Source organism: Amphiura filiformis, chromosome 7 (genome assembly GCF_039555335.1).
Source record: "Amphiura filiformis chromosome 7, Afil_fr2py, whole genome shotgun sequence".
Classification (NCBI taxonomy): Eukaryota; Metazoa; Echinodermata; class Ophiuroidea; order Amphilepidida; family Amphiuridae; genus Amphiura; species Amphiura filiformis.
The window spans coordinates 55,826,431-55,853,856 of NC_092634.1; the positions used below are offsets into that span (position 1 = coordinate 55,826,431).

General features: G+C 41.4%; 1 protein-coding gene across 1 annotated transcript in view; it reads right to left on the bottom strand.

Moving 5' to 3' along the window:
* Positions 1 to 27,426, bottom strand: part of LOC140157365 (probable ATP-dependent RNA helicase DDX10) — an 80,505-nt gene that overhangs the window by 16,898 nt on the left and 36,181 nt on the right. Inside the window, 10 exon segments of the mRNA XM_072180534.1 lie at positions 1,825 to 2,031; positions 2,034 to 2,472; positions 3,826 to 4,002; positions 5,851 to 6,037; positions 8,869 to 9,031; positions 10,048 to 10,152; positions 12,465 to 12,543; positions 12,545 to 12,559; positions 13,280 to 13,394; positions 15,224 to 15,344. Of these exon segments, the coding sequence (XP_072036635.1) occupies positions 1,825 to 2,031; positions 2,034 to 2,472; positions 3,826 to 4,002; positions 5,851 to 6,037; positions 8,869 to 9,031; positions 10,048 to 10,152; positions 12,465 to 12,543; positions 12,545 to 12,559; positions 13,280 to 13,394; positions 15,224 to 15,344 (1,608 nt within the window).

Here is a 27,426-nt window from a genome sequence, read left to right on the forward strand (position 1 = left end):
TTCACAGCTAGCGTCCCGGCGCGGCTAGCGTGCAACGTGGGTCGGCAAGTTTCTTCGTGATTAAACAACAGCCTGCATTTTTAATGCTGTTCCGCCGTGTCGTAATAAACTGGATCTAGCTCTGTAATATTTAGAGTTCAGTATCTCATGCAGATATTTTTTTTAATAATACTCAATCTCTATTTTGGCATCTGAAAATGTACACATTTCTGTTCCATATACACGACTCTGGTTCCATACTGCTCTTCCTCGATTAGCTAGCCAGGCACGTGTCACATGTCATGCCATGCTGACTTGTTTGTAAACAAACCACCTCAGAAGGGGCTAGTTACAGATAGGCCGGCCTACCTGTGACGGATTTATAATATAATAGTATTAAAGTTCATACATGTCAATGAAATGATTTCATTTCAAATTTAATGGAGTGGATGAGCCTGAGGTGGAAATATATCAACATAGACTTATTAATATTGAATTCCGAGAAACGGTTAGAGAAAATCATGGTTGAAAAAACCGGTAAATTCAATTTTCCTTTAAAATCTGAAATCGACCTATTGAGAAAGAAACTAAAGGTTCAGTGTATTTATCAAAGGCCGTTGTTTCATAATAAAATATTCCAATCAGTGGGATAACCTCAGAAAAAATGTAAAATTGTGATCATAAAAGGTGATTTTTATCTTATAATCAGTGTTGACATGATAAAATGTTGCATATTTTAACCCTTTTGAATGAAGTGAATTTAATATTTTGAAGAGCCTAAGCAAGGAAAAATCATTTCTAACTTCTAGGAATAACGTTTTAAAAAAAAAATAATATCGGGTTCAAGTAATTGGACACAAGAAATTGAAGCTTTGGAAGGAACTGTGACCAGGTGCGTCTTATGTACGTATCGCGAAAATGGTTGAAATTTCCGCCATTTCCTGCTGTAAATGCCATGCGCGAGTGCGTACAACTAAAATGTCATGCATAAACAGCGGTGGTGTTGCCTTGCGCAAATTTTTTTCAATAATTTTATTGATACGTATACTGTATTTATCTTTTAGTGTTCTTACTTTGACCGAACATGAACTTTTAAAAAGCACACCTCCCTCATTAGCAATTACAAAGATATCTCATTATATAAAATAACAATATTTGTAAATATACAAGGCAGCTTTTGTATAAACCATATTTGACATCAGAGCTTTTCAAGTATGTTCATTTTTGTTAATACGTAAACACAGACGGCTGATTCAAAGGGATATGAACCGGCCTGTCCCCTACCCATTCAACAGCAAAAAGGCAACCCCTGAGATGCATTGTGACATTGCATTTTGAATCCAAAAACTTTGTGACACACAGTTACACACTATCTGCCTGCTTCAAACAGCTGCTTGTTTCAAGCATTGTTGATTTCGGATGCAAAGAATTATACATATCTTAATTACTTGTCACCAATGCCCTATAATTTTTGAGAAAAATTCAAAAATAGGCACAAAATTGGGCAGGGGGTAGTACCCCCAAAGAGTGGGCTTATGATCAGACTTGGGCTTACGATATATCAGCTTGGCACATTTGTTCTGTAATTTCTGTAGTCTGGAGAGATGTTTCTGTATTATTTCATTGAGCAAAATATTACAGTAATCAAGATGCGAGAGAATGAGGGTTCTGACAGTATCCATTACCAAATCATTTTGATTAATTTATGTTCATACGTTAATATCATTAAATAGAACCCCCCCATTTACATTTAATCATATCTCTGCATTGCACCTCCAAAATCAAGCCTTGCTTCAAATCAAAACTTCCTAAAAAATTACAAATTTAAAAATATTACAGACTAACCTTGCTCTTATCCTTCAAGCCAAACACATCTGTCTTAACGGTGAACAAGTCACCATCATCATCCCCTTCTCCATCGCTGTTACCATGGAAACCTGCTAGCAGTCCACCTGTCTTCTCAACGCCACCATCTGAATGCTCGTTCTCCTCCTCCTCATCACTATCATCATCATCATCATCATCATCACTATCAGATGACTCTCCCAAATCGAATTCTCACTCTCGTCCTCACCAATCTCTTTCACATTAGTTCTAGCTTTTGATACCTGCTTGCTATCTTTACCGGTACTAGTTCTAGCTTGTGGTTTCTCTGACGAGTCCTCCTTCAAAGCTTTCAACATGCTTTCTTTAAATCCCGACACGTCGTCTTCCGAATCACCATCTTCTTCATCACCACTTTCTTCATCACCACTACCTGATGAACTACTTCCGCTTTCTTCTTCTTCGCTGGAGGAAGAACCTGCTTTGGTAGGATTGACTTCTTGAACTTTGATTTTGGAGCTAGTATCATCTACTTCTTTGTTATTATTGCTAGTTCTTGATTCATTTTTTGATTTTGATTTTTCTTGTTGTTGCTGTTTTTTCAGTTGTTTTCTCTTCTCCTCTCTCTGTAGGAATCTTACTCTTGGGGGTACTGCCAAACCTAATGACCTGCAACATGAAAAAAAAGACATTTATTTCTTGATAAGGGATTGGACAACCCATTTTACGGACGGGTAGACTTTTCAAGCAGGGTCGGTCGGTCAGGAAAATGACACTAATATATCACCAAAAGCTTGAAAAATAATGGCAACAATTTTATGATTTTTTGCTAACATATTTTGACAATTTTTGAATTTTTGTCAAAAGTTAAGTAAAAATCAATAAAATTTGGCCAAACAACTGCTGATTTTACATGATTTGAGCCAAATTTAAAAAAAAAAATTTTTAATCTCCCAAAACGTAAAATCTGGGTCCGTCGGGCCCATAGAACAAGGTGGTTTTTTGTCACCTAATAAAAACACGAATTAAAGTTTTAACTTCAACACTACACTATTTTTCGCTCACCTGGAACATTTTCACTAGTCCGACTAGCGTCTTCAGCAGATGGTGATGCTGTGTTGATATCTTGTCTACAATCGGGATATCTCTCACTGATGATAAGGACTCAAAAACCGAGACTAAATTGTGACCAAGGACTAGAAATAGATCCTATTTGGGATAACCTGCTGATGCCCGGGGCGCTACATCGTAACATCCTATGACGTCATTCTGTCAATCATATGACGTCATCAGTGAGAGATATCCCGATTGTAGACAAGATATCAACACAGCATCACCATCTGTTGAAGACGCTAGTCGGACTAATGAAAACATATTTTATCTACCACTAGGTATGAATATCCACTCGTATATAATAAAAACATGTCTCAACATTATCTGCACACTAATTTTTATTCTCACTCACGAATGGCATCGACAAGAAAAATCTCTCCTGGTTTCATACATCCCCATGGTAGACATGGCCTTCATCTTCAACACAGGGAGTGTGAATTTTAAATGGGGTTACCTGAAGAATGGGTGCTCAATTTGAAATCTACACCTCCTGTGCAGGAGATTAATGTCACATTTTTGAACAAGAACGGGTTGTGACTATACGTCGGTAGGCGCCAGGTGGCAGTACCCGCCATTAGCAGTTGCCGGCCGGCACTCAATCAAAAGCTTCCATAAGCTTCCTTCCGACCGGCACCAAATTGAGCAAATATTGTATGATGTATAGAATTTACTAAATATCACAAATCTAGTCCAAAATCACGTCCACATGCATATAAAACTGCAATTTGCAGCCACATACACCGCCGTCGTAACATTCACTCAATCTGTAGCAGCAGCCATTGTTGTATCGCAGTTTCGTCAATAAGTAGCAACTATAAACTCATGTCCCAGACGGGTGTTTCCTTGGAAGTAAATTACCCGGCACTAAATTTAGGCTGGTCACAACCCTAGAATAGCCCCAATACTTACAGTGCAAACTTATCCAAGTCCAATTGCTGCACATCAAACACCTTCTTATTCTTCATGAGATACACAGACTTGATATAGGCAATAAAGCATCTCTGGGCAGTCTGCTTCAGCTCCAAATTCTCTGCACAATACGATTCAAGTTTCCTCTGAATTGTCATCTTCTTATTAGGATTCACCCTGGATACAAAAGTAAATGCATTATAAAGAGGAGGCCCTCAATTTTAACAAGATTGAAGTATACTTAAATATAAACTTAAATATCATGTACTCCTACATTCATACTATACTTATAGATAAACATGACTTGTGCTTTATAATTATCTACCTTTATATAAGGAAACTTAGTATGAAAGTAGGTCTGGTTGATTTAAGGCCAGAGTAATGGGAGAGAACATGGACCTTTTCGAGCATCATTATTTCTGAATTTATGTCCAAAGTATATAAAACTATACATTTTTGGAAAGGAAATGAGTCAAGGAATCCCATGGTGACATCAGATTTGTTCAAAAACCTTGAGTTTTTGAAAAAATTACAAAAATTCACTTTTTTACCCCAATTTTTTTGTGACAACTTACAAAAAAATCTGTTTGGAGTAAAAAAAAAATGCAGTTAGCTTTTCATGAAGAAAAGACATGAACTTAGGGAAGGTTTTTTTATTTTTTTGAAATTCGTCTCTTTTTTCGAAATATTGAAAAAATCATGTGAAAAAAGCAATTTTGTCATTCTATTAAGCTAAAAATTGCACATAATGGTGTATATTTTTGTTTAAAACAAATATTTTGAAAAAATGAGAAAAACTTCCCTAGACTTTGATGTACTCTAAATGATAGTGCAAAAAGTTCACTTTTTGCTTGCATATTTTTCGAAGTTATCTTGTCACAAAAATCGTGCAATATTGTCAAAAGTGAACTCTGAGAAATCGATGTTTTAGTACAAAAATGTCAAAATTATGCACAAAATGTCCTTATATTTTAAAACGGTAAGACTTTCACGCTTGTAAGAGCTGTATCTGGTGCATGGTCTAAATATGCATCTTGTTGCACCAATGAATCTATAATGTCTGCTTTCAGTGCGCCAAAATTCAAAATAATTAAAAAATCTAATGGCATTTTGACTGCAAATTTTTGTTTTGTTTACACCACATTTGCTGGCGTTAACAACATACCGAATCGCCTTGACTGCATTGGACATACGCAGCAGAAATTGCGCCATGTCACTTGACGCGAATCGTGCGCTTAATCACAATATTTCGCATTCACAAGCATTTCTGACTCATTATTTCCGCCAATTTATTAAGCTGTCTTGAGCCATGTGACTTTTTAGAGTTGAAAAGAGTGAAATAAATCAAGCAAAAATACGAGTAAATATTGGTAAGTTGTATTTTATCAGTTTCAAGTGAAAGAATACATCTTAGTGTTGATAAATATCAAGAAATCTCAAATTCGGGCGTGGACGAATGTGTCTTCCATTACTCTGGCCTTAAGAGTGTTCGCAAATACTTTGATAGGATAGAATATAAAAAAGACCTTGCTCCACAGAAAAATTCCTACCCTCTATCCCACAACAAAACCTATCCCACACTCCACAAAAAGAGACCCTGTCCCCTTCCCAATAAATGTCTACCCATGTAAATAAATATACCCTGCACACTCACCTCCAATACCTATGTGTACATTCATATCAAAAGGATGCACTTGTTGTCTGCTACATGTGTCTCTTTTTACAGAATAGCTGGGAATTAATACCAGACTCATCTCAAGTGGAGGTGACTTCAAATCATCCCTAAGTCACATAGTTAAGAAATAAAGAGAACATTCCTAAACTATGTGACTTGGGGATGATTTGAATTGACTTCTCTCTGAGCTGACAAGTGCATCCTTTTCATAGATGTACTTATTAAGAGCCTTGCAACATGTGTGCTCATCTGCTTTTGGTTACCATTTTGTGTGCACTATAATGCATGTTTCTTAACAATTTGGTGGAATATACCCCTACATTAACGAAGGAAAAGTTCAGATTCCGAACCTGATTTGCTGGATAGGAATCTTCTTATCTTCTAACGATTTCACCATCTCTTCTTCCTCTGACGGTAGCAGCACTAGTAAAGCCTCTCCCCCTTTCTCGTATCTGGCTGTTCTCCCTGCTCTGTGGATGTATGTGTTAGTGTCTTCGGGACAGTCTAGCTGCACAACCCATTTGATGCCTGGGAAATCTGAAATAGTAACAAAATGTTTGTATCTTCCATTATTCTGTGGTCACACACCCTGGCATGAATTTAGATAAATGTTTGCCATTCCATCATGATCATACAGACATGCCAACTTTGAAATCCAGTTTTTCAAACTCAGAAGACCAACAAAAAGTATTTTTCACTCCGAAACCTGTATTTTTAGTCAATTTGATCCTTTTTTACAAATCACAAGTTACGCATCTTGAGGTGTGAATGTCTCACAATATAACTCTGTCTTGTGTTGTATTCAAGGTGACAAGATTGGAGGTGTCAAGATGTAACACCTGCCAAAAAGTACAGCTGATTTTTTCTTACAAAACTCGTTGTATAGCCACTCACCTCATCTGATGTAGTGAGCCACCAGTGTCATGGTGGATGTGTGGGGAGTAGTAGGGGTGTGTGTGAGGTGCCAGTAGCCACTCACCTCATCTGATGTAGTGAGCCACCAGTGTCATGGTGGATGTGTGGGGGAGTAGTAGGGGTGCGTGTGAGGTGCCAGTAGCCACTCACCTCATCTGATGTAGTGAGCCACCAGTGTCATGGTGGATGTGTGGGGAGTAGTAGGGGTGCGTGTGAGGTGCCAGTAGCCACTCACCTCATCTGATGTAGTGAGCCACCAGTGTCATGGTGGATGTGTGGGGGAGTAGTAGGGGTGTGTGTGAGGTGCCAGTAGCCACTCACCTCATCTGATGTAGTGAGCCACCAGTGTCATGGTGGATGTGTGGGGAGTAGTAGGGGTGCGTGTGAGGTGCCAGTAGCCACTCACCTCATCTGATGTAGTGAGCCACCAGTGTCATGGTGGATGTGTGGGGGAGTAGTAGGGGTGTGTGTGAGGTGCCAGTAGCCACTCACCTCATCTGATGTAGTGAGCCACCAGTGTCATGGTGGATGTGTGGGGGAGTAGTAGGGGTGTGTGTGAGGTGCCAGTAGCCACTCACCTCATCTGATGTAGTGAGCCACCAGTGTCATGGTGGATGTGTGGGGAGTAGTAGGGGTGCGTGTGAGGTGCCAGTAGCCACTCACCTCATCTGATGTAGTGAGCCACCAGTGTCATGGTGGATGTGTGGGGAGTAGTAGGGGTGCGTGTGAGGTGCCAGTAGCCACTCACCTCATCTGATGTAGTGAGCCACCAGTGTCATGGTGGATGTGTGGGGGAGTAGTAGGGGTGTGTGTGAGGTGCCAGTAGCCACTCACCTCATCTGATGTAGTGAGCCACCAGTGTCATGGTGGATGTGTGGGGAGTAGTAGGGGTGCGTGTGAGGTGCCAGTAGCCACTCACCTCATCTGATGTAGTGAGCCACCAGTGTCATGGTGGATGTGTGGGGGAGTAGTAGGGGTGCGTGTGAGGTGCCAGTAGCCACTCACCTCATCTGATGTAGTGAGCCACCAGTGTCATGGTGGATGTGTGGGGAGTAGTAGGGTGTGTGTGAGGGTGCCAGTAGCCACTCACCTCATCTGATGTAGTGAGCCACCAGTGTCATGGTGGATGTGTGGGGAGTAGTAGGGGTGCGTGTGAGGTGCCAGTAGCCACTCACCTCATCTGATGTAGTGAGCCACCAGTGTCATGGTGGATGTGTGGGGGAGTAGTAGGGGTGCGTGTGAGGTGCCAGTAGCCACTCACCTCATCTGATGTAGTGAGCCACCAGTGTCATGGTGGATGTGTGGGGGAGTAGTAGGGGTGTGTGTGAGGTGCCAGTAGCCACTCACCTCATCTGATGTAGTGAGCCACCAGTGTCATGGTGGATGTGTGGGGGAGTAGTAGGGGTGTGTGTGAGGTGCCAGAAGGGTGCGTTGGGGCGTTTGCATCTGAATACAGACTGTGGGGATGTGCATATTATAAACATACCAGCTGCAGAGCCTTATCGTAGCTGTGGAGCTCTTCAAAATAGTGTCTTTGAGCTATAGAGGGAGTATAGAGGATAACGCCTCCCCCCATTTTGTAATACAACCACTTCCACAGAAAGTCAAATGTATACGGATGTGTGTGTGAAACTGGATGGTTGGGGTGTGTGTGTGAAAAACTGGACGGTTAGAATATGTGTGTGAAACTCCACGGTTGAAGACTCCACTTGGGGGTCATCACTCATACAAGGGGGGATGTCAAGATGTAATACTCACCAAGGCCTCTAGCGGTGAGATCAGTAGGAAACACTACAGCAGACTTCCCTCTTACAAAACTCACTGTCAATAGCCACCCTCCTCATCTGATGTAGTGCAGTGTAGGGGTGGTTGTGTACAGAAGTAGGGGTGAGTGTAGGTATGTGTGGGGTGGGTGAGGTGGGGGTGTGCGTTTGTCAATGGCTCCAAACGAGGACCTTCATATGGATACACACCATAAAACGAGGACACACCTCCAAACGAGGACGTCCTCAGTTTGAAACTATGACCAGGATGACGTAAATGATGCAAATATGCATATAAGATAGCATATAAGATAGGTCCCCCATAGGGGGTATAGGACAGGTCTCAGTTGGATAGTAAGTTGTCTGGTGTGTTTGTGTGAGGTCCACGGTGTGTCGGTTAAAAACGGGTGTGTAAGTCCTCGGTTAGATCCTCCTTAAGTCAAGGTCCTCGTTTGAACATATTTACAAACAGGGGTGTGTTTGTGTGTTAAGATATAATACCTACCAAGGCCTCTAGCAGCAATATCAGTAGCAAATAGTACAGCAGAATCTCTCTTACAAAACTCATTGTAGATAGCCACCCTCCTCATCTGATGTAGTGCACCGTACAGGGCCATGATGGTTGTGTGCAGAAGTAGGGGTGTGTAGTAGGTGTGTCAAAAGGGGAGGGTGATAAGATGTAATACATACCAAGGCCTCTAGCAGCAATATCAGTTGCAAACAGTACAGCAGAATCTCTCTTACAAAACTCATTGTAGATAGCCACCCTCCTCATCTGATGTAGTGCGCCATACAGGGCCATGATGGTCGTACCGGCTCCTAGCTTGCAGAATGTCTCAAACATGTACTTCACCTACATGAATAAATAGAACCAACCTTGTTAAACTTTTTTTTTTTTTTTTTTCAAGCAACTTTCGAATGATAATGATAGCCACCATCCCAACACTAGTCCTAACTTAACCCTGAAACAAACCCTAACCTTACGCTGACTCTTTAATTGCATCTATACTTGATCAATTTTGCAGAAAAGGGAATCGTACACAAGCGCTCTGTTTTCTTTCAGACATGAATTTATTTATAACAATTACTATCGCCATCAGTGGTTGTCCTTTAAATGTACTGTGATATCTTTAAACAAATTGCTAAAGACTGTCATCTGTAAGCGAGTGCAACAACCACCAGTTCAATCGCTCACTCTCCCATCACCTTTGAAAAGCAACAGAAAGAGATACATCGCTATCGCACATCGCTCAAGTCTAAATTCAAGCTTACAACATGAAGGCGTCCAACTTTTACAGACCTATCTCGATTAACTGAGTCATCATCAACACCCATTGCTCCATATGAGCATTGAGCACTATAATTTTGTTGCTAGTTATGGGGTATATGTTATGGTTAGTGTTGGTGTTCCAGGAGCATTATATGTGTTGATGATAACTCAAGTTTGAGATCAAACTCAATGTTGTACAGTGAATTCCACACCTAGGTTTCATTTTCATTGAGATAGAAGACTTTTTATTTTTTTGGAGAAGAGCAGGTACGGCAACTACTTGATTATATTTCTACATGTTCATTTCAGAAAAATATCATCGTTCATTTTTTTTTAATTGCATTTTTGTTACTAAAATCGAGGCTATAGCACCCTCAACAAGCACTCTCCTCATAGAACTACATGTAAAGACCAGTTATAGACAAACGGCCCTAAAATAAAAACAGCCAAAAATTTTGCATGTGACATATTTAACATCTGGAATGTAAAACAAGTGCCGTCCTTGCTACTCTTCTAGATTCATTTATAAAATGTTCGCCCCCAGACCAAGGTGTCCAGTACATAGAAGTACAAAGCCTGTTTCATTGTTTGGCACTCACCTGCTTACAGCTAGCCATGAAGACCAATATCTTCTGATCACGATGATTTCTGATGAAGGAGTACAGCAGATCTGCCTTCTGATCCAGATCGCATACAACATAGCTCTATCAAATAAAAATTAAATTACGAAAAATTTAAGATTTGATTAATAACATGAATGTAATATTTATGCAAAATACCAAAGTAACATATTGCAAGTCAACTTTCAGTTGCAAAATCAGTTTAATAAACAAAATGTCAAAGTAATCAAGGAATTAAAAGTTACTTCAAACTTGCTACCAGGAAAAGTTCTGCTGATCATAAGCACGTCCTCTAGCCAGGATCATGCCAGGCTACGCACCTTGGTTTGCAAATTAGGTGTCAATGTTTCATAGCGTTTTCATGATTCATCAGGCAATCAGCACTTCATTTTTGTGTTTACATAGTGTATGCAGCAGCACTTAAGTGGCAAACTTCTCTGACAACTATAATGAAAGACAAAGACAATTTATCGCGTCTGACGTCACCTGTCAATCAAACTCCAGCACGGTTTGTTTACAAGTGCCGTGATGATGACTTGCTGAACACGGATTTATAACCGGGCACCTTATTGTTGGTTTTGCACCTTTCGACATGCAAACCATCTCAAAAGTTAGGTCTTTATAGTGGGAAACTTTCTTTGGTGAAGGCACCATGTCCACAATGCCTAGAAAAGTGGCTTTTTGCCTTGTAAAAGTACCAACTTTTTCGCCATTTGCTGCTATTCCTTTTCTCCGATCAGCACCAGATAGATCGGTCTTCCTTTTGCAGCTGATTAACCTGTGTAAACCAATCAAGGATCGTAATTGACAGTGACATCAGACGCGATAAATTGTTTTTATCTCTGTCTTTAAGGGCTGGGGTATGAACGTTTGGACAGTATTTATTTTGGGACATTAGAGCACATCAGACATATCGAATTGCATTCTGAATACGAAGAATGTCATTCTGATATCAAATAATTTTGATTTTTGAAATTAAGCACTTTAATACATTTTATGGCAAATCATTAAAAATTGATATTTTTGATATTTAACAGTACTTGAAGTAAACTTTATAAATCTGATGATTTATACTTAAAGTGTATGTAGGTGGGATTAAAGCCGACTTTCAAGTGAAAATTTTGACCTTTCAGTATTGAAGATATGGATTTTTTTCCCAAAACACCAAAAAAATTAGGTCTTTTGGGAAAAAAATCCATATCTTCAATATGAAAGGTCAAAATTTTCAATTGACCGTCGGCTTTTCCTCCTGCTACATACACTTTAAGAAAATGTCATGAGATTTATATAATTTACTTAGAGGACTGTTATATATCAAAAATTTGAAAAATATCAATTTTTAATAATTTGTCATAAAATTTGTATTATATTGTGATAATAAAAAAATGAAAATTATTTGATATCAGAAAAACATGCTTCATATTCAGAATGCAATTCGACAGGTCTGAGGTGCTCTCATATCCCACAAAAATACTGTCGAAACGCAATAAACGCTGCTTTTAGATCCCTTAATTATAGAGCAAAAGATCAGCTTTTTTAAACTAGAAGCTGGCTGAAGAAAACCTTTCTCTTCTAAGCTAAGCGAACCTATTAGCAAACATACAGTTGCAGAGAATTACTGCCAACTCAAACAGCACCGTAGGACTATGTCAAAATCACTATCACTCTTTAGATGGAGAAATAGAGCAACTGGAAGATCACTAACAACATCTCCAAAATCTTGCTGCAACTTAAATTGGCTATTCGTAAAACTGTTAGGGGCACATGGCAGTATGTTGGATATATTTTCCCATAGCTTAGCCGAGTTTTTACAGATTTCTGGGTCTCTGTTGTTCAAATCGCATTAACAATGCATTTTATGACCATATCTTGACCGTCTACTCAGTACAGAGAGTTTAGTTCCATACTTCCATTCAAATATTCTTCCACCCAATTGGGTGATTTTAAGCAGTTTGCTGCTAAAATGCACCTAAATTTTTGAAATTGGGGCACTTTATAAGTGTATCATTCAATTTTGGGCTACTTGGGAGCTCTTTCCACTCTCCCAAATTGTCAAAGCCTGGCAATAAAAACATGTGGCAACACTGACTGCACATTGGGCTATTCCAGTTGAAATCCACACTACCCCTATGGAAGATTTTGGAATTATATTCCAAAGGGGAGTATGTTTTTCAAATGTAATTGGGTAGGGTTATTCATTTTGAAACCGATACTCCCCCTGTATTATGGCTGTACCTATATCTTCCACAACTGGCGCAGTGGAGTGAGTATTTCAAATGGAAGTTATACGATTGTCTATTCTATTCAAAACTCATACTCCCTCTGTGGAAGACTTGAGCTAAATCTTACACAGGGTAGTGGGGATTTGAAATGGAATAGCCCATTGCCATCCTTACCTGCTCTAGCTGTGCTGGTGTGCTGTATTCATGATGCTGATGGACTGCAACATACTTTGGGTCCTTGAGACTCAAACGCCAAATCACGTACTGACCTGCAAATGGATGCACGCAACAACGGATGAATATGTGAGATAAATGTTAGCAAAGAAATATAATTTGGTGATACATAGGTTTGAGAAATATAGGCCTATACTATGATCAGCTCGTAATATAATAGGCGAGAATTATTTGTTTTTTGTTTATGTGCGAGTAAATAAAGTCCAAACATACGCCCACGTAAATTCACAAATGCCCCCTGTCAGTCACACAATACACAAAGTGAAGTTTGCGTAGGTGCTGCGCCCAGCTGTGTGTATGCCATTCTATATCAATCCATGATGTTATGAGTCCCGCTTAATATTACGAGCTGATCAAAGTATATATCATTTATGAAGTGGCAACCATTTTTTTCCCTCTCTATGTAGCAGGCAGTCAATGACAGAAACCATATGGACGAGGAGAAAGGCAACATCATGAATGGAAATGAGGGCATCTACAATCTAAGCAATTATTACAACATCCACCACCTACCCTTTCAGTATCTGATTTACTTACTTGGTTTGTGTAGCAGTAAAGAGCAAAGTCTGACTTCCTGGTGGCAAATTTTCAACAATGGCATTAATTGTCTTCTCAAAGGAAAGGTCAAGAATACGATCAGCCTATCCACATGGACAAGGAGGATGGGTACAAGCAACACCATAAACTGAGGCGAGGGCAATCATTACAATATCACCAACTATCCTCTCTGTATTGGATTACTGTTCTTTACTTACTTGGTTTGTGTAGCTGAAAAGAGCAGAGTCTGTCTTCCTGGTGGTAAGTTCTCAACAATGGCATTCATGGTCTTCTCAAAGCCAAGATCAAGAATACGATCCGCCTCATCTAGAACTGTCAACAAATTAAACAAAAAATATTTCTTTATTAGGATTTTAGTATGAGAATTATGGAAACATATTTGATATCCTGTATTTACTGGTTTCTTTGTAATTGATAAAACTGAAAAATGAGACAATTTTGCAAAGGTAAAATAATTATCTTTTTCAAACAATGACATGCATCACACGCTAGACCACCTGAGAGGGAAAGTGTGCTTTTGCCAGAAAATGTGTATGATCTGCAGGTCGGTTTGATGAATTTACATGTACAATGTAAGAGTGTATTTTACCACTGGCTATACCACTTCTTGTCATGAAAGTTATCTACACTTGTTTCACCTTGAGTTTAGCATTGAGTGACATAATATATGAGCGTGTTTCTACAGGCGCTCCGCTAAGTTATCGCTAAATGGATAATGGTATCTTGCCGTTATCTTACCGCTTAACCATAGGTTTAATCTGCTGTTTCCACAGACAGGTTTTTGCCGTTGGCGTGTTCATACCGTTTAAGCTGAATGACGTCATGTGATATCCCTGTACCCTAACATTCCTAATATTGGTTTTAGTTATTTGCATCGTACCAACAAACATGTTTTAAAAGTGTAATTTGTCTTGGGATTTTGTTGTACCTTTTACTGTAGTATGGCCAGAATCTTGCATCGTAGGCCTAGAATTAATGGATTGTTTAATGGTTGATTACTGCTAAATAATCACTTTTCTTTGTTATATTTTGCAAATCAACAGGCATTTACAAATTTCCGTGAGCAAACCCTGAATTCCGTGAATTTTTTCCGTATCACGGAGAAATCGTGTGGCTTTACTTAATAGTTTGGACTTGTTATGTTGTTATTAAGGTTTTTGTCATGTCGGCCGTCCAATTTATCTGTTGATTAACAGCCATTTTGCCTGAATTTGCTCAATAAACGGCAAGTTACCGCTTCGGTCTGTTTCTACAGAAAATCTACCCGCTTCGTCAATGGCAAAAACCTACTCCAACGAGGTTTCCGTTGGCGTTGAAAAGGCATTGCAAAAAGGCGTTGGAGGCTGTTTCCACAGGAGTGGTTAACGTACCATTTCCAAAACGGTATTTGGCTCTGTAGAAACACGCTCTATGTGACCTGCTACCACAAAATCACTGTAAAGTTGCAGCGACTTTATACTCATTTTGTTGAGTTGATAGTTTCGAGATATTCGGTCTGACTAAGTTGATGTTCTTGTTTGCCACCACATGTACAAGCCTGTAGTATTATCCTTTGTGAATGGCCCATTGTGCCCCCATTCACAAAGGACATACGGACATACTTATACTTAGTCTTAGTGACTTTAACAGGTGAGTGAACACCAACGCAGTAGCCAGAGCATTTAGAGCGACTTTACGCTGATTTCGTGGTAGCAAGTCGCATATGTGATGCTATCAAGCTAAATAAGTCCGATGTTGATTAATATCAAAATTTACTTTTCAATTTCATTACATGAGCCCATGCTCAGACCTTTATTTTGCTGCAAACACCCATCATAGTTAGACTTACAGTTCCAGAGATTTTAGTGTGGCTTGATCAGAGCAATAAAATACAAAGGAAGTAGAATACTATTATTGGCTATTTCTCAAAATCTTTATTCCCGATATCCCCAAAATAGGCTGACAATCAATAGAAATATAAATACAAATCCTGAAATCAGGAAAACTGCACGGGTCCCCTCCCCCTTTGATCATTTCTAACATTTCCAGGTTTGCAAAGCCAGCCAGTAGCAAGCAGTCTGGTCCATATTGTTGCAGTAATCTAGCAGGGGTACACCCTTTACCTCATGCTCTTCCCCCCCCCTTCCAACACAATCTCTTACCTAGCATTTGCAAGTTGGCACATTCAAAGCCTGCAGTCTGGTCCATATGCTGTAGCAACCTGCCAGGGGTACACACCACTATATTTGTACGGGATATCCTCTCAATTTCTGTCTGCAAATCCTGCATTAGAAACAAAAGCAAAGAATGGCAAATATGGATTAGATTTATATATTTTGAAATCCATGAAACAGATCCACAAATTTGACTGACTAACTGGTGACAACCCCTGGGGGTCACTCACATGTAAAGGTGGTACATGTATGTGCGGCGGTCAAGTGTCCCCTTTTCAGGCTATCCGGCAGTTCCTTAAGACCAGTATTTGCATCATGCTCCAGTTCATTGAGCCTCAAACTCTGAAAATTGTAGCTCAAATTTGGAAAAATTCTGAATTTTTTTAGCTCCAAAGCCTATAAGGGACCGTTCACAAACACTTGTAAGGGGGGGCCTGATGCAAAAAGGGGGGGCCCTGAAAATTTTGACCCTCCTAAGGTGGGGGCCCTGAAAAAAATGACCACAAATTTTCCTGGAAAAATTAAGTTTATATGCTTTTCTATGGGGTTGACACATAATTTTCATGTCAAAAAGGGGGGCCCTGAAATTTTTGAGGTCTGTAAAGGGGGGCCCCAAAAAACTTTCGCGATGAAATTTTTTTGCATCAGGCCCCCCCTTACAAGTGTTTGTGAACGGTCCCTAATTTGGCCCAATTTTAGTTCACAGACCCCCACAAAAAATGTTGAAATTTCAGCTCATCAAGCCCCTATTTTGCTCAAATATCAGTTCTAAGTGCTCAAAGTTCGGCACTCCGCATGTTACGCCGCACGCTCCTACCAAAATGTCAGTGCCCCTTCTCTGGTCACAACACAAGGTACATTAAGGAATTTACACAGAAAGCATTTATAAACATTTGTATGCAAAATGTGAAAAATCCAGCTTTATAAGTTTCAAAAATTTCCACTTTTTGCATCAATTTTGCTCAAAATTTGTTGATTTTGCCTCCCCCCCTGAAATTCTCATTTACCCCATGCCCCCCCCCTCCCGAAAAAATTCCTGGCACTGCCACTGCATGAACACATTGCCAAATTTAAATCTCATTTTGTCCATCAACCTTTGATCAGTTGCGACCTACAAGAATGTTCCTTTAAACTCTACATAAAGTCATAAAAGTCAATTTTCCATGTCAGTAAATTATTATACTTAGTACAATGTAATCCATGTGCAAGTTTTGCTTTGTACATTTGATGCCTTTCTAATGTGATATGATGTACAAAATATGATGTGCAAAACCAACAATTTAACCAGGCATCATGAGGCAAATGTTAGAATATTGAATACTCTGTGCACTAAAGAAGAAGTGTGCCCTCTATAGTTTGAATTTTGATGAAACTTGGCAAATTATACAAAGTGCAAGTGCCTCCTTGGAAGGGAGGACATGTATTTGCCCATCAGTCAAGTTACTTGGTCCTTGACACCCCCCCCCCCCCCTATGTTGAGTTCATGTAGGCAACAGGTGTCTATGGGAAAAGTGTTAATTTCACACCTTATGAAAACACAATGTATGAAAGGTGTTTGCACCCCCTTTCCACAACCAGCACCTACATTTTTTTGTTCAGTCATGGCTGGATTTTTACACACACCTGTAACTTTGTAAAAGTACATGCCCGACTGGCGAGTGGAATTTTGACCCTCATAGGTCACTCTATTTGGCAATTTTAGCCTAAAAAGTGCCTATTTTTTGCTCTTTGCGCGAATTTGTTCTACATTTGTGCCATATACAATTATACATGTAGGGCCCCTTCTCAATTTTAGCTTCAATATGGCAAAAATGTTTGCTTGTTTCGCTCGCATTTGCACCATAAACTTATTCTGACGCCAAAAGGTGCTGCATTTACTATACTTCAAGAAACTTTTTTTTCCAACCCCACCCCCCTAATGTCATAAAGGAAGCTATGCCACTGTTAAGGCCCTTCACAATTGATTCAGAGTTTACTGTTCAAGATTTTAAAAATAGGACGAGGTGACTTTTAATTATTAATTATTAATTATCTATTATTTTCTTTATTTAGTATTAGTTATCACAACCAATTATCAACCTGTTTTGACAGGAGTCGGCATTTAATTATTTGATTAATATGCTTACTTTTACACATAGTATAAGGTGCAGTTATGCTGTTTGTTTATTCATCATTAATATTGTTGATATGATTCATGTTAGAAAGTAGCAAGTAATAGTCCGAGCTTCTTGACTCCCTCCACTGGCTACCCATCGAAAAAACGCATTAAGTTCAAAATCCTCTTATACATCTACAAGTCACCAATCTACCTGTCTGATTGTTTGACGATCTATATCCCAACCAGAGAGGGTTTACGCTCGGCGTTAGACACAACTCGTCTAGTTGTCCCCAGGAGCAACAGATTAATTGGTGATAGGTCTTTCAGTGTACAGGGACCCAAACTGTGGAACAACATCCCTTTAAACATCAGAGTTTCCCCCACTGTAGATAGTTTCAAGAGTAACCTAAAAACTCACTTGTACTGATTGTTGCTTTTTTTCAGGTATTATATGTTTTTGAATATATTTTGTATCTTTGTAAAGTGCTTTGATCAGGTTGGAAAAGCGCTATATTAAGTGCTGTTATTATTATATTATTATTATTACAGTCATTAAAAGTTATCTTAAAGGAGAAAACCCAAAATAAAAATAAAATAATTAAATATTTTGCAATTTTCAATTTTGGACGCGGGCGGTTAACAGTAAACTAAGAATTTAGTGTGAAGCGCCTAATAAAGAACAAGTCACGAGCAAGGCTAATATCTCAATGGTTAACACTAACAGTAACATCATCTATCATCTTCTTTTTCACATTTCCGGAAAAAGTTTGGGCTTGTAAAATTTCTGTCGGGCATGTAACTTTTTAGAGTTACACGCCGACTGGCTAGTGAAAAAAGTTAAGATCCAGCCCTGCCTATCACTATGGACCACAATAGCCTCATCCCAAAGGCATAGTTCAATAACCTTAATTAAACAATCATAGTGCAAAATTAGACCTCAAGTTGCAGAGTGTGAGTTTTTGTACCCAAATTTTCAAAGGTCATTCAATGAATGTGCAAATGCATTGGGGTTAAAGAATTGTGCCCTGATAAATGAACATGTTGTGGATCCTAGTGTATAGTGTGCATCCACCAAGATTGTTTTCTTGACCTGCACAAGCTGTTTTATGGTCACAATCATATACTTTTCTTAAAACATAAAGTTCAATCAGTTCGCTGAACTTTCAGTTCAACCAGGCCACTATCACATCAATGTGTTTCACAACCATCACATGGATGTGTTTCTCCTGCAGAAAACACCAGGCATCGCACCACATCACAGACCATGATCCACCTCATGAGTTACAGCTGGTCACTCCACAGCACACTGCAAATTTGTCACACCAAAAAGCTCTGTACATGGCTTTTACATGGTACTGAGCATGTAACCAGCCGGGGGTCACTCCCATTGTGGCCTGTACACCATCCGCGATAATGAAAACGCGTAAAAGGGTCGTTTTTCATTGGGTAGGCACGATCTGTAGCGTATCGCGTTTAGGGTGTCAAAAACATGAAAAATTGGAAAAAAGGGTAGCAAAATTGCAATTGCTAATACGCGGAAATGAAATTTAGGGTGTGAAATTTGATGTTAGGAATGAAATCCCTGTTATGTTAGGAATGAAATCCCTGTTTAGGGTGTCGGTTTAGCCAAGGGTTAAATCCTTGTTTAGGGTGCTTTTCAAAAGTTGATTATCGCGGATGGTGTGCATGCCACAATGGGAGTGACATCCCCCCGGGGTAACCAGTAATTGCTCCAAAACAATCACTAGGATCCACAATGTGTTCATCTATCAGGGCACAGTTCTTTAACCCCAATACATTTGTACATTCATTGAATGACCAAAATTTGGGTAAAAAACTCATACTCTGCAACTTGAGGTCAAATTTTGCACTATGGGTGTTTAATTGAGGTTATTGAACTATGCCCATTGGGATGAGGCCATTGTGGTCCATAGTGAATTCCCATTAATATCAGGGAACCCTTCCCCAGTAGAAACACACTGCATGTGTGACACCACAGGAAGCCAAATGCCACCATCAGAACTCTGCCCCCCCCCCCCCGATGGCCCCAGTAAAAACCCAACATTACAAAAATGTTCCCTAATGTCAATTTTGCGCAAAATTTGTTGACCCTCCTGAAATTCACTTTGGTCTTAATGCTCCCCCCCCAAAAAAAAATTAATCTGGTATGAAAGATTTAATTGTTGTCAAAACCATTTGTAATTTTTCATCTGTAGCATGTAAACCGGGAGAAAGTTATTAAAAAACTTGCCATGCCTATGTATGCTCAGCCTTGCTTACAATGATCAAGACAATTGAAAGATAATGGACAAGATGCTATTGGCTATTCCAGTTGAAATACATACACCCCCTGGAATGATGAAAGCACAGACCCTGGAACTCTATTTCCAGGGTCTATGATGGAAGACATGACCTTATTAAATCTTCCACACAGGGAGTGTGAATTTCAAATGGGGTTACCTAAATGGGTGACTCCATTCAAATCTACACCCACTGGCATGTCCAGGATCTTTTCCGGCGGGGGGCTCAGAGGGGTTTTCAGAGTTATGCAGGGGGCTTAATAGCTAAAATTGTCAAAAAAAACAGCTGATTTTACATGATTTTTAACAAAGTGCGGGGTGCTTCAGCACCCAAAGTCCCCCTCCCCTTGGACACACCACTGTACACCCCCTGCATGGGAATTAGTTAGGGTCATGTCTTCCACAGCGGAGTGTAAGGATTTCAACAGGAATAGCCCAGTGCCATTACGTTTATCCTTGGATGCGACTTGAAGGACGACGATGCTGATGATTCCGAATGGAACAACCACGACAACGACTCGATAAATGAATGAAGTAACAACTTCCATCTACCAACAAGCTCTTTATTTATTTTTGGATATTTAGCTTTTATGCGCTTGGAAAAAGTCAAGGCTATCATACTATGGCTCAATGATTTCCGTGCTTCACTTTTGTCATATTATGTGTTTGTTTGAGTGATTGGATGTTGATTTTTTCTTCATTTTACTCTTTTTTTCCCCACTCTCCTTTTTCTCAAGGTCTAAATTAAAAGCTTGATGTTTCTATTTGTGGAAGCGATGGAGGAATTGAGCTGATGTAAAGTTAAGATTTTGAAAGCTTTAAAATATCAATCATAATAAGCAAATTTGAAGAAAAAAAATGGTCTGATCTAACTATCTTTGCATTAAATGTCTTTAGCAGTCATGGTAATCATGCTTTTATATCATTTTATTTCAAGGACTTTTAGGAGTAACAACAGACCTATAATTTGAGAACATTTGAATCAATAGAGAGGCATGTTTGTTCTTATTTGTATGGGGGAGCACTCCAATAATAAAGTTACATGGGGGGTACTCAGTACAAATGGCCATACGGGGATGTGCCAAAAACATGGGTAACATTTTCGGCCTTCTGGTATATCAATAGCCCCTTTTTCTAGGCCAATTTTTCTTAATTCTTTTTTCACAAACTAGCCCAATTTCATCTCTATGTAGCCAACATTTTTGAAATTGCCCCATAATTTAGTGGAAAAGTTGTAAAAACTTCCAACAAATTTCTTGCAAAATTGGTATATTGATAAGCATTCAAAATCTTGAGTTCGCTCAAAATTTTAATATTTTATGTTATTTTAAATAATTGGTTATGAAAAAGATTAGAAAATATGTTTTCTAAAAATTAATAGAATACATAACTTGAAATTAGTCTATAATTCTTTCAGCTTCGTTGTCACCACATACAAAAAATGCATTAAAACACAAGATTTTGGTCCTTATTTTCAAATATTGAACAAAAATTAAAATTGGACTTTTATTGCCAGTTAAAACTAAGTAAAGGATTAGGATTAGGATTAACTTTCAATGGAAACTGAAGGCAATAAATAAATATTTACCTGCAAAGGATAATATCTTTTGTAATCCAAAAACATTTGTGCGTTATTTTTCTGGAATAAGGGAATACAGTCATTTGTATTCAGGCCCGTACGCAGGATTTTTTGGGGGTGCTTATTTTGAAAAAGTGGACTTTTTTCAATTTCCATTTTTATTTTACCCTTTTTCCCTTCATGCTCTGAAAATGTCAAACTCAGTACTTTTATCTCAAGAGCAACCAGCAGAAATAGTCGATATTTCTATTGTTGTCATCCAGGTCAATTTTCCATTGAAAAACAAAGACCAGCGATTTGGTAGCCCAAATCCCCAATTGGGTGTTCTGGTAAATGAGGTGAATTTTAAATATTTGCTCCTGTGATAGCCTGCAATTTCAATTTATATGGATTCCATGATTATGAAAACCATTTTGTCTGTCTGTTTGTTTGTTTACCTACATGTAGGTTAGTCCGTATTAAGAGACGCACGCTTGAGGTCCATGGGAAAATCCACGGTCCAAACCTAGAAAAATTAGCTTGTTATTATAGGGGATTTTAATCTTCTGTCCCTCCTATCTCCAGGTGAATTTTGTATGACCTACCCCCCCTACCCCATCGCTGGTTGCCATTTTCATTACACCCTTCAGACTTGTGTTCGGGTTTGTTTTTAATTTGACATGTAGGCCTATAGGCCTAACCATATTTGTCATAATTAAGCGCTATACCTAAATGTATAGCTATGCTATATACCTACTATGTACCAGTATGTAATATCATTTACATGTAGGCCTATGGGGTGGGGTGGGTGCAGAGGTGTGTGAGGTGGGTAGTGGGGGTGTATGTAGGGAAACTTTAGGGTGGTACTCAACACACTTTAACCATGACTTTCAATGCAAGGCTTATTGTTGCCACAAATGGTTTTTTTCCTTAACCCTAACAGAACTAGGACTCACTAAAGCTCACTATTAAAAACGCTCTGCGTGCATGCATTCCACGGGACTTGATGGCGCAATCAGACCAAGTCATATATACCCAGGGAATCGTTGGCGGGCCAACGTCACCTGTGTAGCTACATGCTGGGGATCTTCTGCGTGGCATGCGAGGGTCCCAGGTTCGAATCCCGGGGTGCCAAGTGACTTTCTTCTTCATCTTCTCTCCTTTTTCGTTCCTTCTTTCCCTTCCGATAGCACAAAAACCACGGGTAGGGTTAGGGTTAAGCTACATGCATGTTTTCCCTATATGCCTTCTTAACCCTAACAGAACTAGGACTCACTAAAGCTCACTATTAAAAACGCTCTGCGTGCATGCATTCCACGGGACTTGATGACGCAATCAGACCAAGTCATATATACCCAGGGAATCGCTGGCGGGCCAACGTCACCTGTGTAGCTACATGCTGGGGATCTTCTGCGTGGCATTCGAGGGTCCCAGGTTCGAATCCCGGGGTGCCAAGTGACTTTCTTCTTCATCTTCTCTCCTTTTTCGTTCCTTCTTTCCCTTCCGATAGCACAAAAAACCACGGGTACGGTTAGGGTTAAGGTTATTTAATAGGTTTTTATAAACTTCCATGTTTAACCTGGTATTGTTTTGGCTGCTTCATTAGGGCCTATGACTTTCAGTGGGTTTCCAAAAGCAGTTTCAAGCAAACACAAACAAAAGGCACCATACCCAGTCACCTTCATGACAATTAAAACACTACGTCAAGTATTAACATCCAAGTTATTCTGTTTTTAGGCAAGTAATTTAAAATAATTGCTTGAACAGGTTTTTGTTTAAAAACAAAAACCTGTTTAAGTTAACAATGATAATGAATGGTTCTTATAAGGCACAATCTCTTCTGATGAGGAACTCAAAGCGCGAAAAGCACGAAATTTACAAACAAACATAAAAACAATCAATTTACAAAGATTGGTTTTAAGCTGGTGTTTAAATAACAAAAGTCTGGGGCGTTACGAAGGTTATTTGGAAGTGTGTTCCAAACAGGTTGCTTGATCATAAAACATACAGCGTAATATTTATGTTTTGTAAATGAAAGTTTTGTTTAAAATATTGCCCAATTGCATGTAAGATTGTTGGGCAAAGTTGTTTTGAGGAGAAGCAAATTTCAACACATTGGTCCGATGATCACGGTGATGATGTAATCAAATAATTAATCACTCATGTGATGAAAGATCCTCATCGTGCTTAAACATGATCAGTAGGAGCGCTATAGGCCTGGGAATTTCTTTGCTATATTGAAGTTCTGGCAACACTGTAAGTTACTGTAGCCATGCCGGTATTCCTATATGGTCGCATGTCATAAGTTGGGTACAATTTCCATTACATGGTCAAAAATGACAAAAAATAGTCCCAAACAGAAATGTTTGGTAGACTCATAACCGGTGCGATCTTACCTTTCCGATGTTGATTAAGATACTTCTTGCATCGATCCCGAGATCGCGGAAAAAACCAATAGTCATTTTGTCCCACATAAATGAATAAATAACAAAAACCCCGATCCCGAGTGGACTCACCCATCCGGTGACGTCACACACGATAATCATCCTTATCCGACTTGGGCAGCCCCTACTCGGCCAAACTTGTAGGGGCGGCGGGGTCGAGATAATCAACATCGGAAAGGTAAGATCGCACGGTTATGAGTCTACCAAACATTTTTGTTTGGGACTAGACTCAGTACACCGGTCGATCTTACCGCTTCGATGTTGATTAAGATACTTCTTGCATCAACATCTGAAAGATCGATCTAGCAAGTAACCGACGGATGGAGGTACAAGATTGGCCAGCATCTGATAAGGATCGGGAGTGGGTAGCATGGTAATCGCGAGGTCAAACTATTTCCCCCCCTCACGGCCGGGAAACAGAAAGACTACGTGAACAGACAAAAACCCTGAACTGAAAGTGCAGTGGTTAAGAATAGAAACACTGGTTCTTACCATGTTGTAATTCTGATTGTCCGCAAAACACCTGGTACCCAACCACCATGTTATCTCCCAAGCACTGCCCTGGTGAACTTATCGCCTGGTCGTTGGTTTACGTTTTTGTAGTAAACCGTGGAAAAGGACGACGGTTCTTCCAGGACACAGCCTGACAAATCTCTTCAATGGGGACCCCCTATGGTAGGCCCACGATGATGAGATAGATCTGGTTGAGTGGGCCTTGGGCGGCGTCTTTTCAGCCCGAGTCCACCAACACCTGGACCAACCACCGTGCCAGAGTCTGCTTAGCGGCTGGACCGTGCGGTTCAGCGTGGGTGATAAATAAGCGGTCATGAGCCCCTCTTAAGGTTTGTGTTCGGCCAAGGTAGTGCTGTAGCGCCCTCACGGGCACCACAACCTGTCTTCGACTATTGACGAACCCTGCCCAATACTGGGTAGGAAGAGGCGAGTGTCGGAATGTACTTCGCTCATTTTTTGCAAGGAAATCCGGGCGAAGAAACAGGGTCGCTCCGTTGTTAGTAAATCGGAAGCTGACTTGAGACTGCGTGCAACTCCGAGCAGCGCCGTCCGAAATAACGCCAGAAGAAAGGCCGCCTTAAGAGTGGCGTATTTAAGGGTCGCTTTTGACAGGGGCTCAAAAGGGGACCCTTAATATACTCCAAGACTGTGTTGAGGTCCCATGGAGGGACCACCTTCCTTTCGGCGGCGCTTTCGTTGAACATACCGTCGAGAAGAAGACTTAGGGACCCATCTGAATTGATAGTCGACCCGTCTTCAAATCCCGATGAATCGAGAGAATGGCTGACTTGTAGTTGGCTATCGTTGCCTGCTGAAGTCCTGACCTGAGCTTTTCTGTCAGAAAATCTGCCACTTGAGGCACAGGGGCTCTAGTGGGAGATGTATTTCTCATCGCACCATGCGTAGTAGGGAGCCAAGCGCTGACTATACGTGCGGAGGGTAGACGCTCGTCTAGCCCGGCGATGAGAGAAGCAGCTTCTGATGAAAAGCCTCCCTCCGCCGCACGTTCCCTGATAAGGGCCATGCAGCTAACTGCAGGTGCTCTAGTGGTAGACTTGGTACCTCTCCTCTGGGCATCCGGAGTAGATTTGGTAACTCGGGGAGTACTCGCGGCTGTGCCGCCAGTAGATCCACCATCGGTCTAAACCACAGGTGTTTCGGCCAGAACGGTGCTATCAGAATGACGTTGCAATCCTCCCTCCCGATCTTGGTCACTACCCTTGCGAGCAGTGAGATCGGGGGGAAAGCGTAAGCAGTCATTCCTCCCCAGTCTACGGACAGAGCGTCCACGGCGAATGCCTGTGGGTCTGCGACCCTCGAGCAGTACACCGGCAGCTGATGATTTCGATGAGATGCGAACAAATCTATCGAGGGGTGGTACATCACCTCGAAGATCGTCTGGGCGACCTGCGGAGCAAGGGACCATTCTGTAGGTCCCGACACCTTTCCTCGTGACAGATCGTCCGCGAGGATGTTGGTGACTCCGCTATGTGCATCGCTCTCAACGTAATCTGCCTGGCCTTGCACCACCCTATCAGGCGTGAGTGCGTGCAGGCACAACCGTGGTGACCTGGGGCCCCTTGTCTGTTGAGGTAGGCCACCACGGTTGTGTTGTCTGTTTGGACAACGATATGAGATCCCACGATCACCTTCTCGAAATGCTGGAGAGTTCTCTCCACTGCCCAAAGTTCGAGAAGGTTGATATGGAACTCCGTCTCCGTGGCCAACCATAGGCCCGAGACTGAGTCCCGTGGATGTGGCCCCCCAGCCCAGCTTTGACCGTCGGTCGTCACTACGTGGCCTTGCCGCTGGTGCAGGAAACCTGACACCTTGAGTCAAATTGGGCTGATGGGTCCACCACCAGAGTTCCTCTCATGCGATCTCCGACATCGAACCGTGAGGGATATTGGGTGACGACTGGGCCTGTAAAAGGCTAGAAGGTGTAGTTGTATAGGCCTCATGTGAAAGCGGCAGTGCGATGCGAGGTCTACCATACTGGCCATAAGGCCCAAAACCTTCATCCATGCCACAGCGGGTGCCCCTCTGACTCGGCCAAGAGTCGGGCACACCTCGCCATGTTCGTCACCCTCTCGGGTGAGGGCGCCGCGATCCCTCCTTGAGGTTGATCTGGGCCCCTAAGAATAGTGGTGTCTGCGTCGGGACCAAATTGGATCTCTTGATGTTGATCCGCAATCCCAGGTCCCTGCACCGTACGGACTACTAACTCCACGAGACACCGTGTCTCCAGCGGGGTGCGTCCGTAAATGAACCAATCGTCCAGGTAGCAACACATGTTGACTCCCCTGCGCTTCAGGTACGCGGCCACCGCCCTGACCAGGAGTGTAAACACTCTGGGGAGGTGGACAAGCCGAATGGCAGGCATCGAAACTGGTAAGTTTGACCCTGTACCTTGAAGCGTAGAAACCTCTGATCTTGAGGTGCGATCGAACATGCAGATATGCGTCCGAGAGATCTAGCGATGCCGCCCACATACCCTTGATGGGGCAGGCTAGCACCGGCGAGAGTCTCCATTCTGAACCTCTTGGGCCTGATGAACTCGTTCAACGGCTTGAGGTTCAGAATGAACCTCAATCGCCGGTCTTCTTTGGAGCCAGAAAAAAGTGCTCCAAAACCCCTTGGTGAAAGGGGGTGACCGGGACAATCGCTTGCTTCGTGAGAAGCTGAGTGACCTCTGACAGTAGTGCCCGGCGCTGGGGGCCGTCTGGCGGCACTACCGTGGACCTCTGAATCGTGCAGGCGCCACGAGGGTGGCTGGTAAATTCCAGCCTGTAACCCCCACTGACCACTGACAATACCCAGGCGCCCGGTGAGATGGCATGCCATCTCTGGGCGTAATGCACAGCGACGCCCACAGGGGAATCCCTGTGGGAAGTCAAACCTGCCGGCATGGACTGTCGACCGCCGTGCCCTCAGGACCGATCTGGTTTGCCACCCTTAGAAGAACGGCTCTTCTTAGGGGGCTTGCCATACGCTCCAGCACTACTCTTGCGCTTCCCAGATTTTTTGGGAGGTGCTGGAGTAGCCTCGGGCTCAGGTGTAGTCTGTGGTGCGGCGTCCTGCTGAAGCTTGGAGCTGGCGCTGAAGAACGCTTAGAAGACTTTTTCTTCTTGTGCTTCTTCTTCGCCTTACTGCCCTTCCCTTGGTCAGGGCAGCCTCTGACTTCTTCAGAGTGCTCTCATTGGTGGCCTTCTTTGCCCGGTCCTCTACCGTGGCGCAAAAGGCCTGTCCAAAGAGTAGCCCCTGTCCCACCGAGTCTG